Source organism: Cyrtonyx montezumae, unplaced genomic scaffold, assembly GCF_038088225.1.
Source record: "Cyrtonyx montezumae isolate F1298 unplaced genomic scaffold, pur_monq_1.0 scaffold_18, whole genome shotgun sequence".
NCBI classification, from domain to species: Eukaryota; Metazoa; Chordata; class Aves; order Galliformes; family Odontophoridae; genus Cyrtonyx; species Cyrtonyx montezumae.
In genome coordinates, this window is record NW_027071914.1 from 2291859 (window position 1) to 2312757 (window position 20899).

The following is a 20899-nucleotide window of genomic DNA, read 5'->3' on the forward strand; positions in this document are numbered from 1 at the left end:
TGAGTGAGATGGTGGGAGTCTGGCTCTTGCATCTTTGCAGCTGTAGCTGCCTGCAAAGCATCACTGGAAATGACAGCCTTGTGTCTGCTAACCACCTCCTCCAGGATATTTCGGTGTAACACTTCCAGTGTTATGGCAGCAGTCTGCGTGTTCTGCTGCTTGCTGGAAGTGAGCACCACGAGCACTTTACACTGGTGTGTGTGTGCCAGCTGACAGTGCCTGTGCTGGGTGAGGCACTCGCAGGGAGCAGCAAGGCTGGCGAGTCCGTGTCCTGCACCTGATGCCAGTCCCTGTGGCTGGAGAGAGATCCCGGTACGCATAAAGCAGTGACTAAATATGTCTTGTCATGAAACATCAGATGCTCTTTACATAAATTCTGGTGAAAAATAGCTGATGAGATTTGTGCTGGTGCTCCCAATACCAGGGGGAATGCCCCGTGCCTGCCTGCCTTGTATTTCCCATGTTCTTTGCTCTAGGCTTGCCAGTTTGTTCTTTTCTGATTTTTTTGTTTTGTTTGTGCAGTGTCAGTCAAGGCTCTGTTGTAAGATTTTGGGACAGACATTGCTTTCTGGTGACTGGAGGCAGTGTCTCCTGCTTCTCTCATCTTTCCCTTAGATCTCCTATCTTTCTCCCATTCGCTCTCACTTTGAAATAAGTGAGCCTCCTTTGTGGCTTATAAAGCTTTCTGTCCACCCCAAGCCTCCTGCTCGCAGACTTTCCTGGGGCCAGTGTTCATCTCCAGTAGCAAGAGAGTTTTTTCTGGCTGTGGTTGGTCTCAGATGGGTGATGCCACTTAAATCCCGGTGGCATGGACTATCTGGAGCTAGTAGAAGAGTCGCAGGCTGCAGAATTTGCCCTCTTTGCAGAGCAGTAAGCTCCCAAGGCTGGTGTTAGCAGGAGCAGGTGGATGATTTGGGTTTCTGTAGGGCTGCTGTAGGCATGCTGGGGCCATGCAGGCTGGCACTGGGGTCCTGAGCAGCCTTTGATGGCTGAAGTGGAAGTTCACTAGAGCGATGGATGCTGAGCTGGGGACTGGGGCCTGCAAGGTGGCCTTGCCATCAGGCCTGGGTTGAGGCCAGGGGACAGAAAGCTATGGAAGTGCCTGAGAATTAACCCAAAATGGGGTTCTATAACAGGAACAAAGGTGATGCTGGCCCTTGGTGAGCAGCCAGGTAGACAGGGTAGTGCTTCTCACATTAAGGCTTGGCCAGAGAAGAGCAACTGAAATGCTTAGAAGGTTTCTAAGCATGTTTTGGCTTTGTCACCCTCTCTAAAAGGCGCTGGTGTAGCTTGCTGGGACCTGTGTTCTGGTTGCAGGGAGAGAAGGAGAAGGGTGGGAGAGAGAAAAATGTGCCCTGGATGGGAAGGAGCTGAGGAGTGAGGGCTGGAGGAAATAAAGTGAAGCGAGGGGGGGGAGAGGGCGTGAGGCTAGCTGGGAGGGAGCAGCACTTGCTCAGATGGATGATAACCCACTGTAGGCTGGCAGCACTTCACGCTGTTGAGGCTTGTCTACCAACATTAGCCTTCATAATGGTTCCCTCGGATGAGTGAGAAGCTGTGCTGCTGCACGAGGAACATGAAGTCTCTGTGTTATAAGGAGCTTCAGCCCGGAGTGATAATTTAAAACCCAAGTTCTTCTCAGTAATGGATACTACTGATGTGTGCCTCACATGGGAGGTGCTGCGCAGGAACAGATTGCCTTGTGCTGATGTGTTTTAAAAATGGAAAGTGTTTTGGTCTTCGTGAGCACTCGGGTCTAGCACTGGCCGGCTAGGTTTCTTGGATTTTTCTTTTGGAGTTTGGCAGCCGTCTGCTTCAGGGAGTACAGTGGTTTCATAAGAGCTGATTTGATCTGACACATGACAAATTGTTTCTGCTGGTGGGGACTTGAGGCGCAGTGTGTTAGCTGGCAGCCTTGGCTATGTGGGCACTGGGGAAGTGGGGCAAGGCACGTCTGCCCTCCTCCGAGACAGCATCGTCTACAAGGAGTGCTCTTGTAGTCCACTTCCTATCCCAGCCTTCTTTTTGCTGGTTGTTAAATTGTGCTATTTGCATAGATTATTACTGTTGCTTGTGGCTGAGTGTTCCTGCAGATGCTCTGTGTTTCTTGTTGCATTTTGGCTTGCATGGCAGAGTCTGCCTTTCTGGAACTGGACCCAGTTGCCATTAAAGATGCTTTGTTAAGTTGCATTTCTTTTGGGCACCCTTTTAACTCTCTAATGAGGAGTGGAATATTACTCTCCTCAGCAGAATTACTATCTAGTAATGTTACCTAAAAAGTACACGTCCCCTGTGAGATACTGTAAATACACTTTATCTCTTCTATTACCTGCTATTTCAAGAATATGTCCCCTAAGCATTTTAATCTTGTTTTCCAGACTTGTCTCAGGGTGAGGAATCACTCTTACTTGCAACCTGGGGTGTAATTACTCTGTGCATTAATTTTGTCTCTTTCTTGTTGTCCATCTATTATTGCTTCCAAGAGAAAAAATGCTCTTTAAATCTCCACTGAGACAGGACTGACTGCTTGATTACCAGGAGAGTTATCCTTGCTAGAAATACTTGTAAGAGAGCATCCCCTAGATGGGCACGTGTGTGTGTCAGCTCCTCTGGCACCTGCACAGCCAGCGGAGCACACGAACATCCCGGGCTGGCTCAGCACTCCCAGCTCTGCCATGACAGAGGCTGGCAGAGCAGGTGTGTCTCTGGGATGTCATGGCACACCTGGAGCACAGGGGTGAGGCTGGAGGTTGGACTGCTCAGCCACCCAACAACACTGTGCCCCCCGGAGCGCTTTTCCCACAGTGCCCGACTGCCGTTATGAAATAGAAATTAGAGAGGACGATGAGGGAAGCAGATCCTCAGATGACCCTCTTTTGTCTGGGGACTAAAAGCCAATTCGGAGATTGCTGTAGAAGTGCTGTTTGCTTTGCTTGGTTTTTGCTCTTTCAGTGCAGAGCAAAAGAGTTGAGGACTGGAGGCCACTGTAATTATTTCTTCCTGTAAAGTAGAATAAACGCTGGTGCCACTTAATGCACAAATGGCAGGGTCCTTGCCCTAGAGAAAGCAAGCTGTCTGACCCTGATGCTGCAACCCCTCATCCCTGTGAATCGCCATCCCTGCCGGGTTCTGGGAGTACTGGGATTTCTCACGCCCTGGATCAGTCTGCCAAAACTTGTCTTGACATGTGCCATCTGTGGTCACTGGGAGTCACCGTGGAGGCCGGCACTGAAGTAACCTTGGTTCACATGACAGCTTCGTTTAGGATTTCAGCTGATGTAAGAGCTCTGCAGAGTATTTTGTCCATCACACGATAAGCTTTGCTGGTGAGGGGGTGACGGCTGGAGTCTGTGGTCTTGGTGGGAGAAGCCCCCTCTGTACATACATGTCCTGCGATGGATTGCCTGTTTCCCTGGGTGCTAGAGCAAGATGAGATTGCAGCACCGCCAGGATGGAGAGGAAAGTTGCTGTGCACACTCCTTTCCTCAGAACTTAGAGGATCAGTGGCTAAAAGTCTGCTGTTAGCCTTTGCTGCAAGCAGGGAAATATCAGGAGCCCTTATGGCCTCACAAGGCTGTACAGCAGGGCTGAGCTGCACCAGGGTGGAGTTGAGAGGCTGCTCTTAACTGAGCCCTGTGGCTCTGAGGAGTGGTGAGCATAGCTGCACAGCTCCTGTGAGGGTTCTGTGGGGTTGGAGCAGTCCTGCTGCGTGGAAGCTTTACCTCTTCCTTGAGGTCCCCCTACATTTTGTTCAGCAAAGAAAAATAATAATCAAGGATTTGGGGAACTCAAAGTTTGGGCCTGGTTCCCTTCCTCGATTCTCAGTGGGTGCTTTAGGCTCAGGCTGCTGTCCGTCTCCTTCCTTTCCCCTAGGTGTGTGCAGGGACCAGGGGACGTGCTCCTTGCTGACGGTCTTCCCGTGCCCCTATGTTCTGCACAGCTGCATCCTGGACTCACAGCTCTTGTGGCAGCGCATGCTGGAACCTTCCCACAGAGAGCAGCTGCGTGGACCCAGCAATACCCAGCCTGGCAGCATGCTGAGCTCGTGGTGGCCGAGGTGTTTGCTGCAGTGCTGTTTTACAACACCTGCTGGGGTTTGTGAGGCACAGAGAGGCAGATTCCCTGATCTGTCACCGTGTCATAAGGATTTGAGACTGAGAAGCTCTTTGAAGCATCAGTGCGGCCTGTTCTGCAGTGACAAGAGGAGCGCTTTTGTGGCCCTCTGTCCATTTCCTCAGGGAAAACACTCTTTTGCACGGATCACAAGCCGTGGCTCTGCTGGTGTTTGAAGAGACCAGAGGAATTGCAGAGACCAGCTCTTGGTACAGCATCAAAGCCTGCCTGTCTGAAGCCAGGTGCTCAGGAGCTCGAACTCAGCGTCCTTCATGTCTGGACAGCAAAAGGAGAGAAGGTCTCTGAGCCTGGAGTCGCTCAGTGCATCAAAGCTGTGTGTAGTGGAAAGTGATGAGGCAAAAAGCAAGGCTGCACGGGAAGGTCACAGCCCCTGCGATGGTGGAGGCTGCCTTGTAACGCAGTCGGTCCCGGGGGGATCTGATCACCGAGCACAGCCTGCATCTGCCCCGTGGGGGTGGGGGGTGCACCAGGTCAGGGCGACTGCAGCACCCGAGCGATTGCTCCGTGTGTTTTTCTGGAAGAAGAGCTGGAGGGGCTGCGACAGCTGTGAGGCACTGATAGCTATAATTAAAAGGATGCTGCACTGTCATATTTCGATCTGTTTTTTCCATGCATCACTGTGAGAAACACCTAAAATAGCTCCATCTGACAAGAGATCAGAGAAGAAAAGTATTTTTAAGTTGTGGACTTTTAGCAGTTGACAGTGCATTGTGTGCAGGCAGTTTCCATTCCCCTTCCCTGATTATTATTATTATTATTTTTACTATGTTTCAAACAGTGCCTGGAACCAGCGAAGAGCAGAGCATCCTCATCCTTGCCTTGTCAGCACCTGTCTGTCTGGAGGCACCTCACGGGCAGGGTGGCAAAGAACATCCCCAAAGTAGAGGTGGCAGCTGATGTGGTACCATAACAGGGAGGAGTTATCTTCTCTCTTAGCTTCTCCTGCCTTTGCCTTTAGTTCTACACTTGCAGTCTTTGGAGCTCTTTGCAATTTTAATTGTTTTTCCTTAAAAAAAAAAAAAAATTGCTTAACAAATGCTGCCTGCTGCTGACTGGCCGTTCTCCTGCTTTGGTTTCAGAGCGCGGGAGCTCTTGTGCTTGGGGGAGCAAGACTTGTTACTTAATCTAGGTGGAAAAAGCCTTGGTAGGAGTGTGGGAACCATCAGGAGAGTGGCTTGTGAACTGAGTGCACCAGGGCTGGTGGAGCAGGGGTGGTGGCTGTGTGATGCAGCAGTGCAGGCTGACATATGCTCTTATGGTATTGGCATTACTCATTTATTTATTTATCTTTTAACTGAGTCTCTTTATTGGAAAGCCAATATCTGAAGAGGGAAAGGAGGTTATTACTCAGTACTAGAGCCATGATAGTGAACGTGGAAAGCACAAAAGGCTGTTTTCAGAGAGGCTGGGACCGCCTAGGCCCTAGCAGCTGTCTGGTGAGGTTTCCTTCATGTTAGAAAGAGCCCCAGTTCTCCACCATGACCTCTCCTGGGAGATGGTAACAAGGAATGTGCTGCTCGCTGGCAGACTCATAGATTAGTCTGAGCTGAGACAAGTAGGAAATGATAGATAAAACTAGGATGGAAAAATCACTTGATTTTCAGTGCATGGGAAACTGCAGCAAGGAGCGGGGGAAGGGAACAGGCAGGAGGAGGGCCTTTTTTGGCTGATGTCTGGGGGGCTGGGGAAGGGCCAGGCAGAGGGATGCTGATTGTTGTGACTGAGGCTTGGCAGAGGGTTTTGGCACAGGCAGCAGTTTGGAGCACAGGCTGTGCAGTGTGAGGTGGAGCTCCTCCTGCATTCATCTTCAGGAAGGTGTTTGTCCCAAAGGTTTTCTGTGCTTCTCTCTTTGGGCGAGTCCTGAGCTGGTAGAAATGTGTGCTCCTGTGCTCTGATACAAGCATTAGCCCTGACACTACTGAGCGAGAATGTCAGGTGTGTGTGTGCAGGCAGGCACAGAGCTGTCGTAACGTTGAATACATTTGTTATTTATCAATAATAAATGATAAATTCAGTTCTCTGATCTCTGAGGTGTGCTCTGGTTCTGCACGCTCCACCCAGCACGGAGCAGCAGACCAGACCCTCTGCTGCTGCTGTTAATGAGCTGTGGGCTGGCACAGGGCATGCCACAGCCCTGCTCAGGCTCCAGACATCCAGGGAAGGAAGCTGCGCCCTTGCCCTCTGGAGAGCCACGTTTCCTGTGAATGCTGAAGTTTCTGAAGGAATTTGTGAAGTAAATGTAATGAATAGATTAAATGATGTTCAGTGTTAAACTGTGTGTGGTTTGTATAAACAGTGCTTTTTAAGTAACTAATTAGGTTTTGAAGGATGCTCCTGGTTAGGCCTGGTTAGGGCTGTCAGCATTGCAGATGTTTCTGCTGGGAATATCTGCTTCCACTGCTTGCTTCAGCACTCCTCCCTGTCATCCTTGGCCATGTGCTGGGCATCAGTACTGCAGCTGGTGGTGAGCATGTCACACAGGTGCTGTGTTTGCAGACAGAGCAAAGCTGGCTCTGTCTGTGGATATGGTACGATGGGAGTAAATACAGCAGCAGGAGGAAATGTGATGTCTAGGATGAAAAATAAGATAATGAGGAGGTTTTATGTGTGGTGAGGAGGCTTTGACTGGGTGCAGAAGGGCAGAGAGATATTGGGGGATGCGCATTCCCCAGAATGCAGCCCTGGAGGAGCAGTTCTTGGAGAATGTAAACTGGAGATTTGTCACCTCCTTGGCCATCCCAGGCAGTGCTGAGTCAGGAGAACTGATGCCTTACAGGCCTCTCTGCTCTGAGCCTGGGTGCCTGCAATGCTGGAGTGATTCTCTCTCTGCTCTCAGTTATGTTGGTGTAGGGCAGAGCAGTGTTAGGTGGTATCATAGCTGTTAGAGAGGTTGACTGCTAATGTTAGCTGAAGGCTAAGCCTGCAGGGGCTATTTATATTTATTGTTGTGAATTATTAATAGTGGCTGTAAAGACTGTATGATGCAACAGTAGGTGCCGGGCTGTGTAAGCACACATTTTTGCTGTGGTTGCCCTTGTCTTTCCCATACAGCTTTGCTTGTGGGACAGTGCAGAATGAAGTGAAGAGCTTCTGTGGGGTGCCTGCAGCAGCCTGGCAGCCATCTGTCCTGGGGCATGATGTGGGACAGAGTGTGGTGGAGCACTCTAACACTGTTGGCTGCCCTACCATCATCTGCCCAAGTCCCACGTTCTGCAGACCTGTGCCCAGAGATCTCTGGTCTCTCGGGTTGGTTCTGTCCTTGCCAGGCTGCATGGGAAAGGGAGGTTTCAGCCAAGCATCTGGGACTTGATTTTACCTGCCAGGTCCATCCAGAGAGAAGTTACACCCGTGGCTGATTTGTTGGCTGATTTTTAGCCTTTTGGACTCAATGTTTCTTTCCATGAAGTCATCTAAATTCAGACCAATTGAAGAGCAGGACTTGCTGTCCCAGGGCAGCAGAGCCCCTGTAATTTATTGTGTAAACCTAGAAGCGTGGCCTCCTTGCTGTGTGGGTTCTCTGTAGGCTGCAGATATGGCAAGGTGTTCCCACTACCTCTTCCTCGCGTAGGAGTGCTTTCAACACACCACAGCGTGGTCCTGGTAGGAGTAAGTGATGAGGTGCAAACAAGAAGGATAAACGTTTTAGAAGTAGTTTATTAAGTGTTATCAATAGGACCATCTGTACTGCAGTTTCATTCCGTCCTGAAATCAGGCATGGATGAGGTGTGTGCAGCCAGGCTGTGCTGCTGCCTGCATGTGTGGGGCTGTGCTGAGGCCATCCCTCTGGCAGGGGCTGCTGGCTCAGAGCAGTGGGGCTCCTCACGGAGCTGGCATGTCATGCTGTCTCTCTGGGATGTGAAGATTTTTGACATTTTAACGTCGGCTTTATGTGGAAGTCCCGCTTCCCTTTGGAAGTGCTGCTGCTCAGGACCTGTCTGAGGAAAAAGCTTTGGGCACGTTCCAGCAAGGGAGGTTTTGTATGAATTCCAGCACAGACAGAGAATGAGGTTCGGTGGCTCCTTGTGGTTCTTGCAGCCTCTTGCTCTTTGGCCACTTGTCCACTTGGAGGTGTGGATGGAGATGGAGTCAGCTGTGCTGTCTGGGTTGAAGCAGAGGAGGAAGTACGCTGCGAGAGGGTTCTGTGGATACCCAACAACGAAGTGACAGCAAACCATGTGCCAGGTGACAGTGGTATCATCGTAGCACTGAAACTGAACTACACAAGCATCTATTTCTAAGCAAAGTATAAATGATTTAAACGTGAGCGTAATAAGCAAAATGTGAACAATTCAAACATGAGCATACTGAACGAAACGCAAACAGTTTAAACATGAGCATACTGAAGCAGGGGATAAGTACACTTGTCAAATTGACAAGGGATGGTACTTTTATGATAATCTCACCTGCTGATGAGCCACAGTCAAGAATGCTGTCAACCTCTTATATTCTGTCTGACTACATCAGACTTCTCCTTCAGGCTGCACCCCTGGACCAGCCAGCAGGAGCTGCTCCCAGCAGAGAGCTGCTCTTCCAGGGCTGCTTCTCTAGGTTGCCTGGCTGCTGTGAGTGTGACAGCGTGTTTCTGAAGGCTGCTGGTCCATGATAGAGGGCTGTTGACTAGTGAATAGTCTCACTTTGCCACTGAGGAGGACCTTGCCCAGATGGTTCCCGAACAACTGAGTTAGTCAGCACAGCTGTGTCACTTGTGAGCAGTTTGGTGATACCTTTAAGGAGCAATAAGTCACAGATTTCTTAGCATGAAATGTGTGTTGGCTATGCGTGCACCTTCCAGGAGCATCCCTTTGCTCCGTGGCAGACCTGAGGAAAGGAGCTTCCTGCCACGTGTGCAGCACTGGCAAAACATATGTTGTGGTCTACTTTGTTTGTCCACAGATGTCTCCCCTCATACGCACAGGCTGGACCTCAGACAGAACCTTCCTCTTCCTCCTGATGCTGCACTGCTCCCTCAAGAGGAGGGGCTGCTGGGCCTGGGCTGCTCCTGAGACATCTCTCTGCTCCTCTGCTCTTCAGGAAAACAGAAATGGGTGCTCACTATGGATCTGGGAACCGTGTTGCTCAAAGAAAGAAAATTTTAGGATGGATCAGCTGAATTTTCTTTTCTCTGCTGTGTTTCCACATCACCTAGCATGCCATGCTGGCCTTGGCCGTGGGTGCAGTATCGTTGAAATGGTGCTGTTTGAACCAGGCATCTTGTCACTTGACACTTCAGTGTGTGCTGTTCTGAGCACATCTCTTCACTTTGACATCCCATTTCATGCAGCTGTCTTTAAAACAGCTTTCTTTACTGTTTATTACTGACAGTCGAACTTTGGGTCAAACCTGAGTGCTGGGTGCTTAGAGGCCTTAGTGTCAGCAGTTCAGCTGAAGCGTTCCCAGGATGTACTCCTCGGCGCCTTTCATTGTGATCGCTCTCCATGCTGCCTTATGCTCAGCAAGAGGAACTTTATGAATGATTTCTGCTTTTAGACATAAAGTGCTATGGGTCCTTTCATTATCATGGGCCATCTCAATGAAGGCTGGCTGCACAGGTGCCGAGCCTGAAACTAGTAAATTTTCAGACCGTTTTGTGAGGCTTACAATTCCCATGCTGCACCCTTGATCCCTCGATGAGAACAGGGATTAGCTTATTGTTATTGCTTCCTCTTGGCCATAAAACAGAGCACGAGCTGGGGAGCTCTCAGAGATGTTTGTGTGCTCTTATGAAGCAGCTGATCAGAATTCAGATGAGGCTTTGGATAGATTTATTGAAGTGACACAGTGTGCGCGGTACACGCTTTGAGTTAGGACATGAAAGAGTGGTGCATTCCCAGCAGCAGAAGGCATTAATGAAATATGTTCCTGTTACTGACTTCCTTTGAACTGTCACCTATGACTACAGCAACTGCATTTGCGGGGCTGTGCAGCACTTACTGATGTGCAGCTAGTGAAATGAGTAAAATGTCTCTTCTAGCAGAGAACGCAGCGGGGATGCTAGGGCTTCTGCAGCTGCTGGTGCAGGGAGCTTTCCTGGAACCACGGGGCATGACTGCTCTGTGCTGCAAAGCTGGTAGTGAGCCACAGCATGAGGACATCACCTGCTGTCACAAGGGGATGCTGCCAGGAGCTGATGCTGCTTTGAGTGTGACCGTTTGCTCTTCCCCAATTACCTGATTTTCTACCACAAAAAAGAAGAGGACTGAAAATAACACCCTGCTCCTTGCAAGGGGAACTGGGGTGGTCATCCTACTGTGGTGGTAGTACTCATCGACCACAAGTGTGTGTGGGTGCTGCTGCATCCCAAATCGTTGTCTGTAAATCAGCACCAGTGCTCTGTGTGCAGGCGGGGTCCCAGTTACCACTCCTGCTTTGCCAGCTGCAGGGCTGTTTCCAAAAGCGCTTAGTATGTATGTAACATTCCCTTTGGAAGTACTCTCACACCGTCTGCTTACGTCTGCCTTATAACGAGATGTGAGCTTGCACGGGCTTCTCTCCAGGAGCTTCAAACCCCCGGGTTTCACATGTTAGCTCCTCCTGCCTACCTGGGACCGAGGCAGACTGCTAATTGTTGTGCAGATGTCATGTTCCAGGCAAGCATGAGGTTGTAGGCTTTAACGAGGCTGTGCTGTCACTTGCTACCAGCCTCCTCAGTACACGTGAGCTCTATTTATATGGGAATGCATGTTTTCTTTCAACCATTGCTTTCTTGAATTTCTTTTTCTTCTTTTCTCTTTTTGTTTCCAGACTTGCAGGTGAAATGTTCAGGACACATCTATTTTTCATTATCCCAGCTTCATCACTTTTTTTTTTGCCACTAATATTAAGAGAACAACAAGTTTCCCATAGCAGCAGTTTCTTCTGATGCATGTGGTGGGGGGGAACTTCTTGTCTTGGTCAGTCTGAGTTTGAGGTCCTGAGTGTGGTGTTAGCTGGAAGGGCACGTATCACTGCTGAGGGCAGATGAAATTTGAGCCCACAAGTACTGCCCTGGGTTTTGGTTGTAGCCATGTTGCATTTGGCAGCATCCTATGTGGGAACGGTGGATGTTGGCTTCAGGATGACTTTGCCTGCCTTCTGAAAACAGCTTTTCTTCTGCTCTGGTTATAGCTTGAGGAGGAGCTTGTGGTTCCTTCCTTGATGTGATTCTTTGGCTTGTTAGAGATGAGGAGACCATCAGAGAAGGATATTGGGCTACATCTACTCAAAAAGCGATTACACAAGTTCATCAGTGGGAGGAAACATTAAAAAAAATCCTCTTAGGGCTGCTGAGCTTCCTAGGTAGAGGTGCTGTTCCTTGTCCTACTCCTTTTGGCAGGAGTTGGTGTCAGGTGCACCTGTGGTTGCCCAGCATCCTGGCTTCCTGCAGGCAGCAGGCCAGGTGGAGTAGGAGCTTTCATGGGCCCAGGCTCCTGCAGGTGGCAACTCAGAGGTAAGCTTTTCTGGCAGCAGGGAAACTTTGGCTCAGGAAAATGCTGATAGATTTGGCCCTGGCAGCTCTGTTTAAAGCTTATTTTTGATTTTGTGGAAGTGGAAGGTGGTTGGTACAGAGGAGAGAAAAACTGTGATGTTATTTGCCATCCTGATGGACAACAGAGGGAGAAAGATATTTAGGACTGCACGTATGGGAGGAAATTCTTTAAAACCTGGATAGGAGTAGGAGCAGGCTTGATGGAGGGATGAGTAATGAAGGAGTGTTTGAACGGAACTAATCAGTCCCATCTTCTTTCAAAAGACCTCATTTAGTTTAATTTAGCAGCATGTAAATTTAGAGCCAATCAAAGGAAATACTTCTCCAGCCTGCGTGCTGGCAGCCTGCTCCCCTCCCTACCCAGCGTGAGGACAGGCGAGCTGGATGCTGCCCGTGGGCTTCAGCCTCGTGCTGAGGCTTGCTGTAAGCAAAGTGGCACGTTTGATGGATTAATAAACCTGCAGCTCTGGTGGCCTCCTTCTGCCCAGAGCCCGTGTGCTTGCTGTGTGGGTGCCGTGTCCAGCTGAGGCATGAGCAGAGCCAGCCCTGGGGCACAGAGCGGGCAGGCAGGGAAAGCCTCATGCTGCAGGAACTGCTGGGTAAATCTTGTTCACCTCTGCAAAATGTTGTTTTCCTGAAGCAAAGCACGAGTGTGGGTTTAGATAAACAACTGATCATTTGATGGCTTATGTCTTTGACTACTCTGAATTAACATGGCAGTTTTTGTGTTTTAGATGAGGCACATGCATAACAAACTGTAGCAGGACCACAACCAAATTCTGTTTTTCCCTGTAGTCCTTTCATATTTTCCAGGAGATACTGCAGGGTCGGTACAGAGTACTTAGCTGTTACCTGTCATAAACTCCATTAGCAGTGATGTCGGCGCCCTGTGCTTTTGTGTTCCCCTGATGAGACCTGTGAAGTAACAGCTTGATCCAGTGTGTCCTGCAGCCTCACCCCCCTAAACCTGTGCTGTGGTGAAAAATGTGTAAAGAAAACTGAAACCTGTGAAAACTTGTTCTAAAGTATTCTTGGTTTTGTTTTCCTTTGCTTTGCAGGTGGGTGGCCATGTCTTGCTGGGCTGGTCTTCCCTGCACCGTTGCCAAAGTCAGCCTGCTGCTCCTACTGGTTTCTGCAGTGTTTTTCCAGTCAAGCCTAAGTGAGAGAGTTCCTGTAAGTGTCTGGATGCCAGGTTTGCAGTGTTCTTCAGCCTCTCTGGTGGGGTCACGCCTCCCTTGGTCGTGCTGTAATGTCACGCAGAGTCTGACAGCAGTTGGTCAATCACTGCTTCCCTCCTCAAAAGCCGATCTTCAATAACAACATTTCAGAAGGGCTTCTTTCTTAAGGCTGTTTGCCTTAGCCTCAGGAAATCCACAATAATGCTCACTCAGAAGGGTTTGCAAAGGGAACTGTGCTCTTGGGCAGCTCTCATTTGCTAGGTGTCACTTTTTCTGTATGGAACTGTCACATGTTCCTCCGTGCCAAGAGCCAAAGCTAATGATGTGGTATAGTGGCAAGAGGAGATGGCCTCAGTTATTCTTCTAGCTGTGCCTCTGTTGAGTCACTTGGAGTGAGTCTGGTTTAGAAGAGTACCCTCTTGAGTCCTGACATCTCACTTGTCGGCACTTTGATCCTTATGGTGTTTTGAAGTTGTGGTTGAGGTGAGTGAAGCTGTCTGCCCTTTGCACTTGTCCAGGTATGCAGAACTACCCCCACTCTGCTTCTGAGCCCCAGGTACTCAGCCCTACCAGATCAAATCTGGAAAGTTTCCTCGAGGAGCTTGCATGAAGGGCACTGTGTAGCAGTGCGGAGTGGAGTTTTGTTTGTTTGGATGTTTGGTTTGGTGTGTGGGTTTTTATTTAGCTTAATTTATGCTGTGGCTTAAAATTGATTTCTGCAGCAACACCCACGTAGGGGATTACTGGCCTCCCATGTCCCTGGATGCTCGCTCCTGCCTATGTGTCACAGCTTGCTGCTCTGTTGGTTGTGTGGGCTGTGCTATTAACTGGAACATATGCAAGGGGCAGATTGAAGTATACACTCTGTAGGCCTAGGACCTGTGTGGAGTCAGGTACTGATGTGATAATTTGTCTTCATTGCAGGGAGGGCAGGGGGAGGATGGAAGTGGAGAGTAGTCAGCTCAGCTGTAGGAAAAAGCTGGAGAACAAGTGCTGGGACAGCTATCCATTGCCACCTGCCTGAGCTGGCAGGCAGCCTGACCTGGAAGATCACGTGTCTGATGAGCTCAGTAGGTAGTTAACTCAGATCACCTTCTCCTGTGCTCCCTCTGCGTTGGCTCTGTGGTGGCCGCATCCCTGAGAACAAGCTGCAGGTTGTCTCTGCTGTCCCCGCCGAGTGTTCTCAGCTTACTCTAGTGGATTCAGGCTGATGAAAGCAAGAAAGATTTTCTACCTTTAAGGAAATTTCCATTGGTCTTTAGAAAACATCCTTTTTCTTACTGTTTCAGTTGTGAAAACAAACCAAAAAGGATTCCACGTAATGACGCAGTTTGTCACCCTGCATAGATGAAGGCTTGTGTGGTGTTGCCTTTTTAATGACACAGGGTATTGCAAAGCAATTTGGGGCCAAGCTATGACAGTTACATTTACACGAGCCAAGACACATCCTTTTACCCATTTAGAACATTTAGACCACAGCTCTTCTCTTGAGCAGAGGCCATAAACATCAGCCATCTCCATTAAGCATTTCAGCAGATACAACAGACAGAGGCCTGTCAGTAAATTTACAATGGACTGTATGGTTAAGTCCCTCTTGGATAATAGCAGTGCAAATAAGCTAAGTAATAACTGCGCTCACACATTTATTTCAGTCCTGTTGAGCCTGGGCTCAAAATGTTAACATTGATTTTCATCAGTAGAATCTGGCTTTTTATGTTTATGATTGTTACCGAGCTTTACCATTTGTCATAATCTTAACAATTTCAAGCCTCTAATGCACTAAGTGAAAGCAGGACTTAAGCTCTGCTTTTCCAGTGTTATTTCTGAAGTTTCAATCCCTTCTGACAGACAAAATAAAAACACTATAGCTTTGTCAACCATCCTAATGTGTTACCACGATCATGGCTGATCGGATGTGCTTTGCTCAGGCTACTGTTTCTTTTGCTCAGAAACTCTCCTCAACTGGATTATATTTATATGCAAAGCATCCAAATTCTTCTGGTAAGCATACACACTTTTCTTTTCCAAAGAGTGAAGGCAGAACACGGCCTGAAATTTCCTGTTAACCTCTTAATTGACTTATTTATTTTTTTTCCTCTGTAAAAATACTGTAAGGTTTAATATCACAGCACTTCATGAAGTGAGCTGGCTGTAACTCTTCTTCTAATTGCCAACAATTAGGAATCATCTTTCCCTATAGGCTGGTTATTGGAAATTATTCTGTGGTGTCATTCTTGGCCATATCAGAAGCAGATAATGCTCCCTGCAATGAAAACAGAGCTATCTGGATGATTAGCCTGGTCTGGGTTATCTGTTCCTGTGAGAACCAGAATAGCAAAGCGTGGCTTCCCAAGCACCTAATAGTGTGCTGCGAGATAGTACGAGGCTGCTACTTGCTGCACTCTGAATAATTCCGTCCTCTGAGGTTTGTGGTGACTCCCACCAGCTCCCTAGGGAGACCTTCCAGTGAATGCTGAGCTTTCCCTAGGGGTGAAGGATTTTTTTTTCCTGCTTTTCCTCCCTGTTTTTCCCTTTGTACAACACCACGCTCCTCCTCCTGACAGTTCTCCTGCACCTCCGTGCCCACGTGCAGCAGTTGTGAGGTGAGTGGTGTGTAGATCACTGTCTCGTTGCTGGAGAGGACTTGTAGGGCACTGGTGTGCACAGAGAGAAGGATGCTTGCGTTGTCATGAGGGCCGTTCGGTGTGTTTTCATGTGTCCTATTTTGGAAATAGCTGAACTATTTTAGCTGAAATCTTCTCCAAGCCTGAAATAAATGCATTTAAGGAAAAAAAAATGCTTGAGGCGTTCCAGTAGTGTGGAAAATTTCAGCTGAAAAAGTTAGAGGTTTGACATATTTTTAGGCAAGGGAAAACAGGGTCCTGCAATGTTACACAACCCTAATAATAGTCGGGGCTCCTGGCTCTGACTGTAAGATAGGTGAGGCTCTGCACAAGCTTGTTCTAAGCCTGCAGCCTGCTCTGGAATCGGAAATAAGCTGTGTTGCTTTGTTCAGCACAAATGTCATGCTAGTTATGCATGTTTAACCTTTAATATACTTTAAATCTAAATTTAACCACGTGGAAAGAATCTCGGATGTCAAAAAAAAATCTGCTGGCGAGGGAAAAATTTTGTATTCTCAGCCGGCACTAAATTACCCAGATGTGATTGCTAATGAGCTGAATCTCTTCTGTCCAAAAGGAATTTGCCCTTACAAAAATAGAAGAGAGCGACATAAAAGATGACAGCGGGAAAGAGCCAATAACAGATGATGATGCTGATCCCGAAGACCTGGAAGTGTTTTACCCGACACATCAGTGGCAAGCTGTCCGTCCAGGTAACACGCTGATGACTAATTGTAGTGTCCTTCTGAAACCTCATCTGACACCATCGACAGGAGCCTTGCACAAAAACCAAAAATACCTATTTGTTCCCATGACAATGTATTCTTTTGCTACTGTTCAAACAAAGAGGAGCAGACCCAGTGACCCAATACAGAGAAAAGCCACCATCACCAAACCGGCTGCAACAAGAGTGACTGCTAAAGTGCTTTCAGTTCACCAGAGAGGGTTGAGCGGGCTGCCACTCACGTTGTAGGTGGTGACATGTCTTGGTCACTAGCTCCAAAGCCCTTTCTCTCTTCGTGTGCTTTGTCAAGACTCAGATTTTATCGCGTTTGTTGGCACGTGGTACCTCAGGTCTGCTGCGCTCCAGTGTGGGTTGATGCAGCACTGCTCGGTGGCAATCTCATTAAGAATTGTCACTGTAACACTGCACAGCTTCTTAACAATGAGATTTCTGTTCCTTAGCTGTGAATGAAACACAACTTTTATTCCTCAAATCTTAACCCATACATCCCACAAAAAAGATGGTATCTTTTGTTAGGCATTTATAGGACAACGTGTGTGAGGAGGCACCGACCAGGCAGGCTACTTAACTGCAAAAACCTGTGCTGTGGGCAAGGTTGTGCATGTGTTGGTGAATTAGGACAATCAGTAAGCTTGCCTCTGTGGTTTTAGCCAAGGTGTTTAAGCCACTTGTGCTTTGGTGTCCTCTTGTGTGCACAGGTGTGATGCCTTCGCACCTCGGAAAGGTGGACTATGTAGGAATTAATTTTTATGAAGTGCTCTGAATTTCTAAGAGCTCTATTCAGTGTTCACTATTATTATTGAAAGAATAAATATGGGATCCATTTATCTTCAAATTTCTGCCAGTTAGAGAAAGATTACTTTTCAAATGCGAGTCTTTCTCTAACAGAAATGTCTAGCAAAAGCCCCTATATTTCTCAAAGCACTACACACTTAGATTTCATTTCTGTACCATTATGCATGGAAGGCGTGTGGTGTCCCTGCTCAGTATGCAGACTGGCAGATCCCTACCACCCTTGCTGAAGCAGAATATGGATATAGTTGCAGTTATTATAAATGTCATTGCCGTTTTTGTTCAGGTGTACCTTCTCCATTGCTTGGGTGTTTTGTTCCATTTTATTTTTGTAGGAATTCTGCATTAGGTATGTGCAGTTAAGGACTTATGGAGGCAGAGCTCTAGTCAGCATTCAGTGTGCTGTAGGGGAAGAATTTCAATTACTGCTGTAAAAAGGCTTAAATGGTGGCCTGCTCATGACAGATCCTCGTTACAGGTGTGTGTGCAGGCTCTGGTTAGAAACAACAGGATAAAAGGAGTCTTCTTTGACAGCCTCCTGCCAGCCTATTTTTTTGCCTGCTGCAGGTTTGGCTGAAGCGAGATGTTGTGGCTTGTGTTGTTAGTACAGGCGTTCTGCTCATTTAACAGAGGGACACAGGCTGGCAGTGTGACCAGTCCAGCAGCTCTGCACCTTCTGTTGTTTCCTGATGTGATTCCTGTGCCCACAGCTGCGTGCCCTGCTGGCTGCCCTGGCTGCTGTGAGCTCAGCCCTGCCCGGGGGAGGCTGCAGCCAAACACTCCAAGTGTGCTGTCCACTGCCTGGCTCTGAGATGACCTCCTGCTGTCTTCCATGGTATCCGTGTAGCTAACTGTGCCTTTCTCTTCCAGGGGGAGCAAATGTCACTCACACTCTGGATCTTCAATTTTAAGTAGTAGAAGGGAGATCAGAGTCCCATTGCTCCCATCACACTCCTGTTTCATCTTGTTCCTGTTCTGAGCTCATGGCAGGGATTTTATGCTCATGTCCAGTCCCACGGTTACTCTAATTTTATACATGTATTGCCAGTTTTGTTCTGCTGCTTTTCTAGTTCCTGGCTGCTAATTGCGTCAAACCGCATTTCCATCGAGACTGCAGCAGTGTCATCAACCTGTAACCTGTCAAATCTCTCCACGAAATTCAATTGTTATTGTATATGTAATGCTGCTTTGTACAGTCGTTCCCTCGCTGCCTAAAATGTGAGCTGGATTTTGATCAAGTTCTACCTTGTGCTTTTGCACGCTTCAAGCTGCTGGAGGTAGCTGGATGCAAACGCAGAGAGACAGTTACCCGAAGAGCTCTGCCGCCTGCAATCGGGAAGCAGGGAGATCAGCTGTCTGTTCTGCCAGCCGGCCGGGCAGCTGACAGGCTGCCGAAGGTTGGTGAAGCTTCACCAAGTCCTTTAACGCATCTGTGAGGCACTGCTTCTGTTGCATGTGGTACTAAATAACACACCAGGCTCTGCAGGGTTAGACACAAAGGATACGTGCACCTTGGAATGTCTCCCGGCTCCTCCGTGTGTTTTTTGGTATCACCTAAGGGAATGATGATAGTCTGCAGGGCTTTTCTCTGTTCTTGGTTCACGTCTGTCAGAACTTGCAGGCTACTTGGGTTTTAATGAGTGGGATCGCACTGTTCTTGGGATGAATGTTCACACCCGTGATTGCATCGTTTCCCATCTCAAGTTCCATCACAGAGGCAGAATTTTATTTTTGAAGCTGTTCTTCTACGTTTCTGTTCTAACTGCACCTTTAGCAGATAATAGTGCCTTTATGAATTGAAAGCTCTCTGGAGAAACCTTGCAGAAGTGACCTGCTTTTGTTTCTTCTGTTGAGCTCTTCTAAGTGCACGGAGGTGAGTCTGTCAGCACACAGGAGCACTCTATTGCTTTTCAAGGCAATCTTTGTTGGTCGGTGTAACCAAAACCTGATCCTTGGTCTTTGGGATGTCAGAGATGACTGGATGCATTTGGATGGGGTTCTTGTTAAAGAAATGGAGACCATTTCTTGTTTGTGTGGATGGCTGTGATGACAAGTCTGTCCTTGAGATTATTGTAGTCGTGGCTGTTCTGCTCTTCTGTGTCAGACTAATTGATTTCTTTGGACTCTTGTATGTAAAAGCATTTATATACCGAGTTTCCATGTGGCCTCAGCACAGCATCCTAAAGCATGTTACTACTTCATTTACAAAGCATTACCTGCTTTTGTCATTTGGGTACCTTGTTTCCTTCTTTTTTGTTTAAGGGGCTTTCTTCTGATGATTGAAAATTGGGTTGCTCTGATTATCTGATCACATCACCAACGAGCAGTTTTTCCACTTCACGTTAGCATCAGAAGTTTTGCACTGCTGCAAAAAAGAATATAATGGCAAACTCTGTAAAGAATCACTTTGTTAGACATCTTACGTGCCAGGAAACCTAATGCGCAACTTTGAGAGGCCACGCTGATTTATACCAAAGGCTTGTCCAGTCCATATCTCATCTTGGCCATGGCAAGTGCCTGGGGCAGAGCAAGGGCAGTGGATGTGTGTAATGCTGTGCCCTGTACTTCCTGAAGCTGCTTCCAGCTCTGGGACTGTGTGCAGCAGGGCTGAGGTCTTTTGGTGGTTTGCTGCTTTTCTGTTTTCTTCTTGCATTTGCTACCACTCCATTTTGTGTTCTTAACCAACCTTTTTCTTTAGCTGTTTCTCTCTGCTGAGATTCCAGACAGCTGTGTAATTCTTTAAAGAAGCAGAAAATGCAAGTATTTAACAGGGAAGAAAATGGATTAACTGCCTGTGCCGTAGCAGTGACCAGTGGGGTGCGGAGTTTTGGTCTCACAGTGCAGCTGCAGATGGGCTCTGTCCAGCTCAGTGGCAGCAGCACTTCTGTAGTCCCCAGCATGGCAGGAGCTAGCTGGCAGCTTTCTGGCCTGTCAGTTTAAAGTTGTGAATTAATGTGTCTAGTCTCCAAATCCAGATGGATCAAATGAGAGTCTCATCTGCCCAAAATATGACAATATTTACATTCTACCATACATGCTTTCCATTTGAGAGGAACCAGCAGTGGGATGTGGGAAGCCTTCCTTTGGTCCAGAGTAACAGAGGAAAATCTTGTGCCAGTGGCTGACATGCAGCAGCTCTGGATCTCTGTCAGGTTTGGAAGACAAGCGTTCGTATCTGCACTGATAGAGCATATGCTGCAGGAGCTGTGCTGGCCTTGGACCTTCAGCTGTGGGTAAACTTCTGACTCGCAGAGCTCCATGCTGGTACCTGCCGTTATTCTACAGCATCTGTACTGTGTGGAGTCATTTTCCTAAGTGCCTAATTATATTGGAGTTAAAAAATAAGAAGCCATGACTGCTGCTGTTGATCAAACTGCAAGAGAGAAGTTGATGTGAGCATGCTGTTGTTGCTGCTTCTGTGAAGATGAAACCATCTTAAGTTCAGCAGGGAGCTGATGATACATCACTTAGCATTTAAATATCCATGGCTGCAGCTTCCGAAGGTCCTCGGGCTGCTTTCTCTGTCAGTAGCTATCTTTGCTGCTCATATTTGTCCCACGTCTTCCTGTGTCTCATTTGCTGCGCAAACAAAGTTTTATGCATACGGAAACATGGTTCTCAAAGAAAACATTCACACTGGGGAGGTAAGTTCAGAGGCTGCTTTGAAAGACTTGCTGAGATGCTGTTAGAAAAGGAAAGGCTCAGGATGGAAAGGAACTCAGTCCAGCTTTGTTGCTAGTCTTTCTTTCAAGAGATCTCAGCATCCAAACCAGCCAGCGCTACTGGAAGCTGGGCAGAGCTTATTAAAGCTGGGAGGAGAAGGTGATGACAGGAGCAGGTTTATGCTCGCAGAGCTGCCAAGAGCCCTGCCAGTCCCTGTCACTCTCCTCCCCATTCAAAGGGACCCCTCTGGCTCAGGATTCCTGTGCCAGACCTGGCTGGGTGACAGGAGGTGGTGTCC

The 20899-nt window shown here is 48.0% G+C and overlaps 1 protein-coding gene across 1 annotated transcript in view; it reads left to right on the forward strand.

Moving 5' to 3' along the window:
• The window catches only part of SIL1 (SIL1 nucleotide exchange factor), an 83797-nt gene that overhangs the window by 5776 nt on the left and 57122 nt on the right, over window positions 1–20899 (forward strand). The window contains exons 2-3 of the mRNA XM_065734453.1: window positions 12658–12772; window positions 15979–16114. Of these exons, the coding sequence (XP_065590525.1) occupies window positions 12658–12772; window positions 15979–16114 (251 nt within the window). The remainder of the gene's footprint in view (window positions 1–12657; window positions 12773–15978; window positions 16115–20899) is intronic.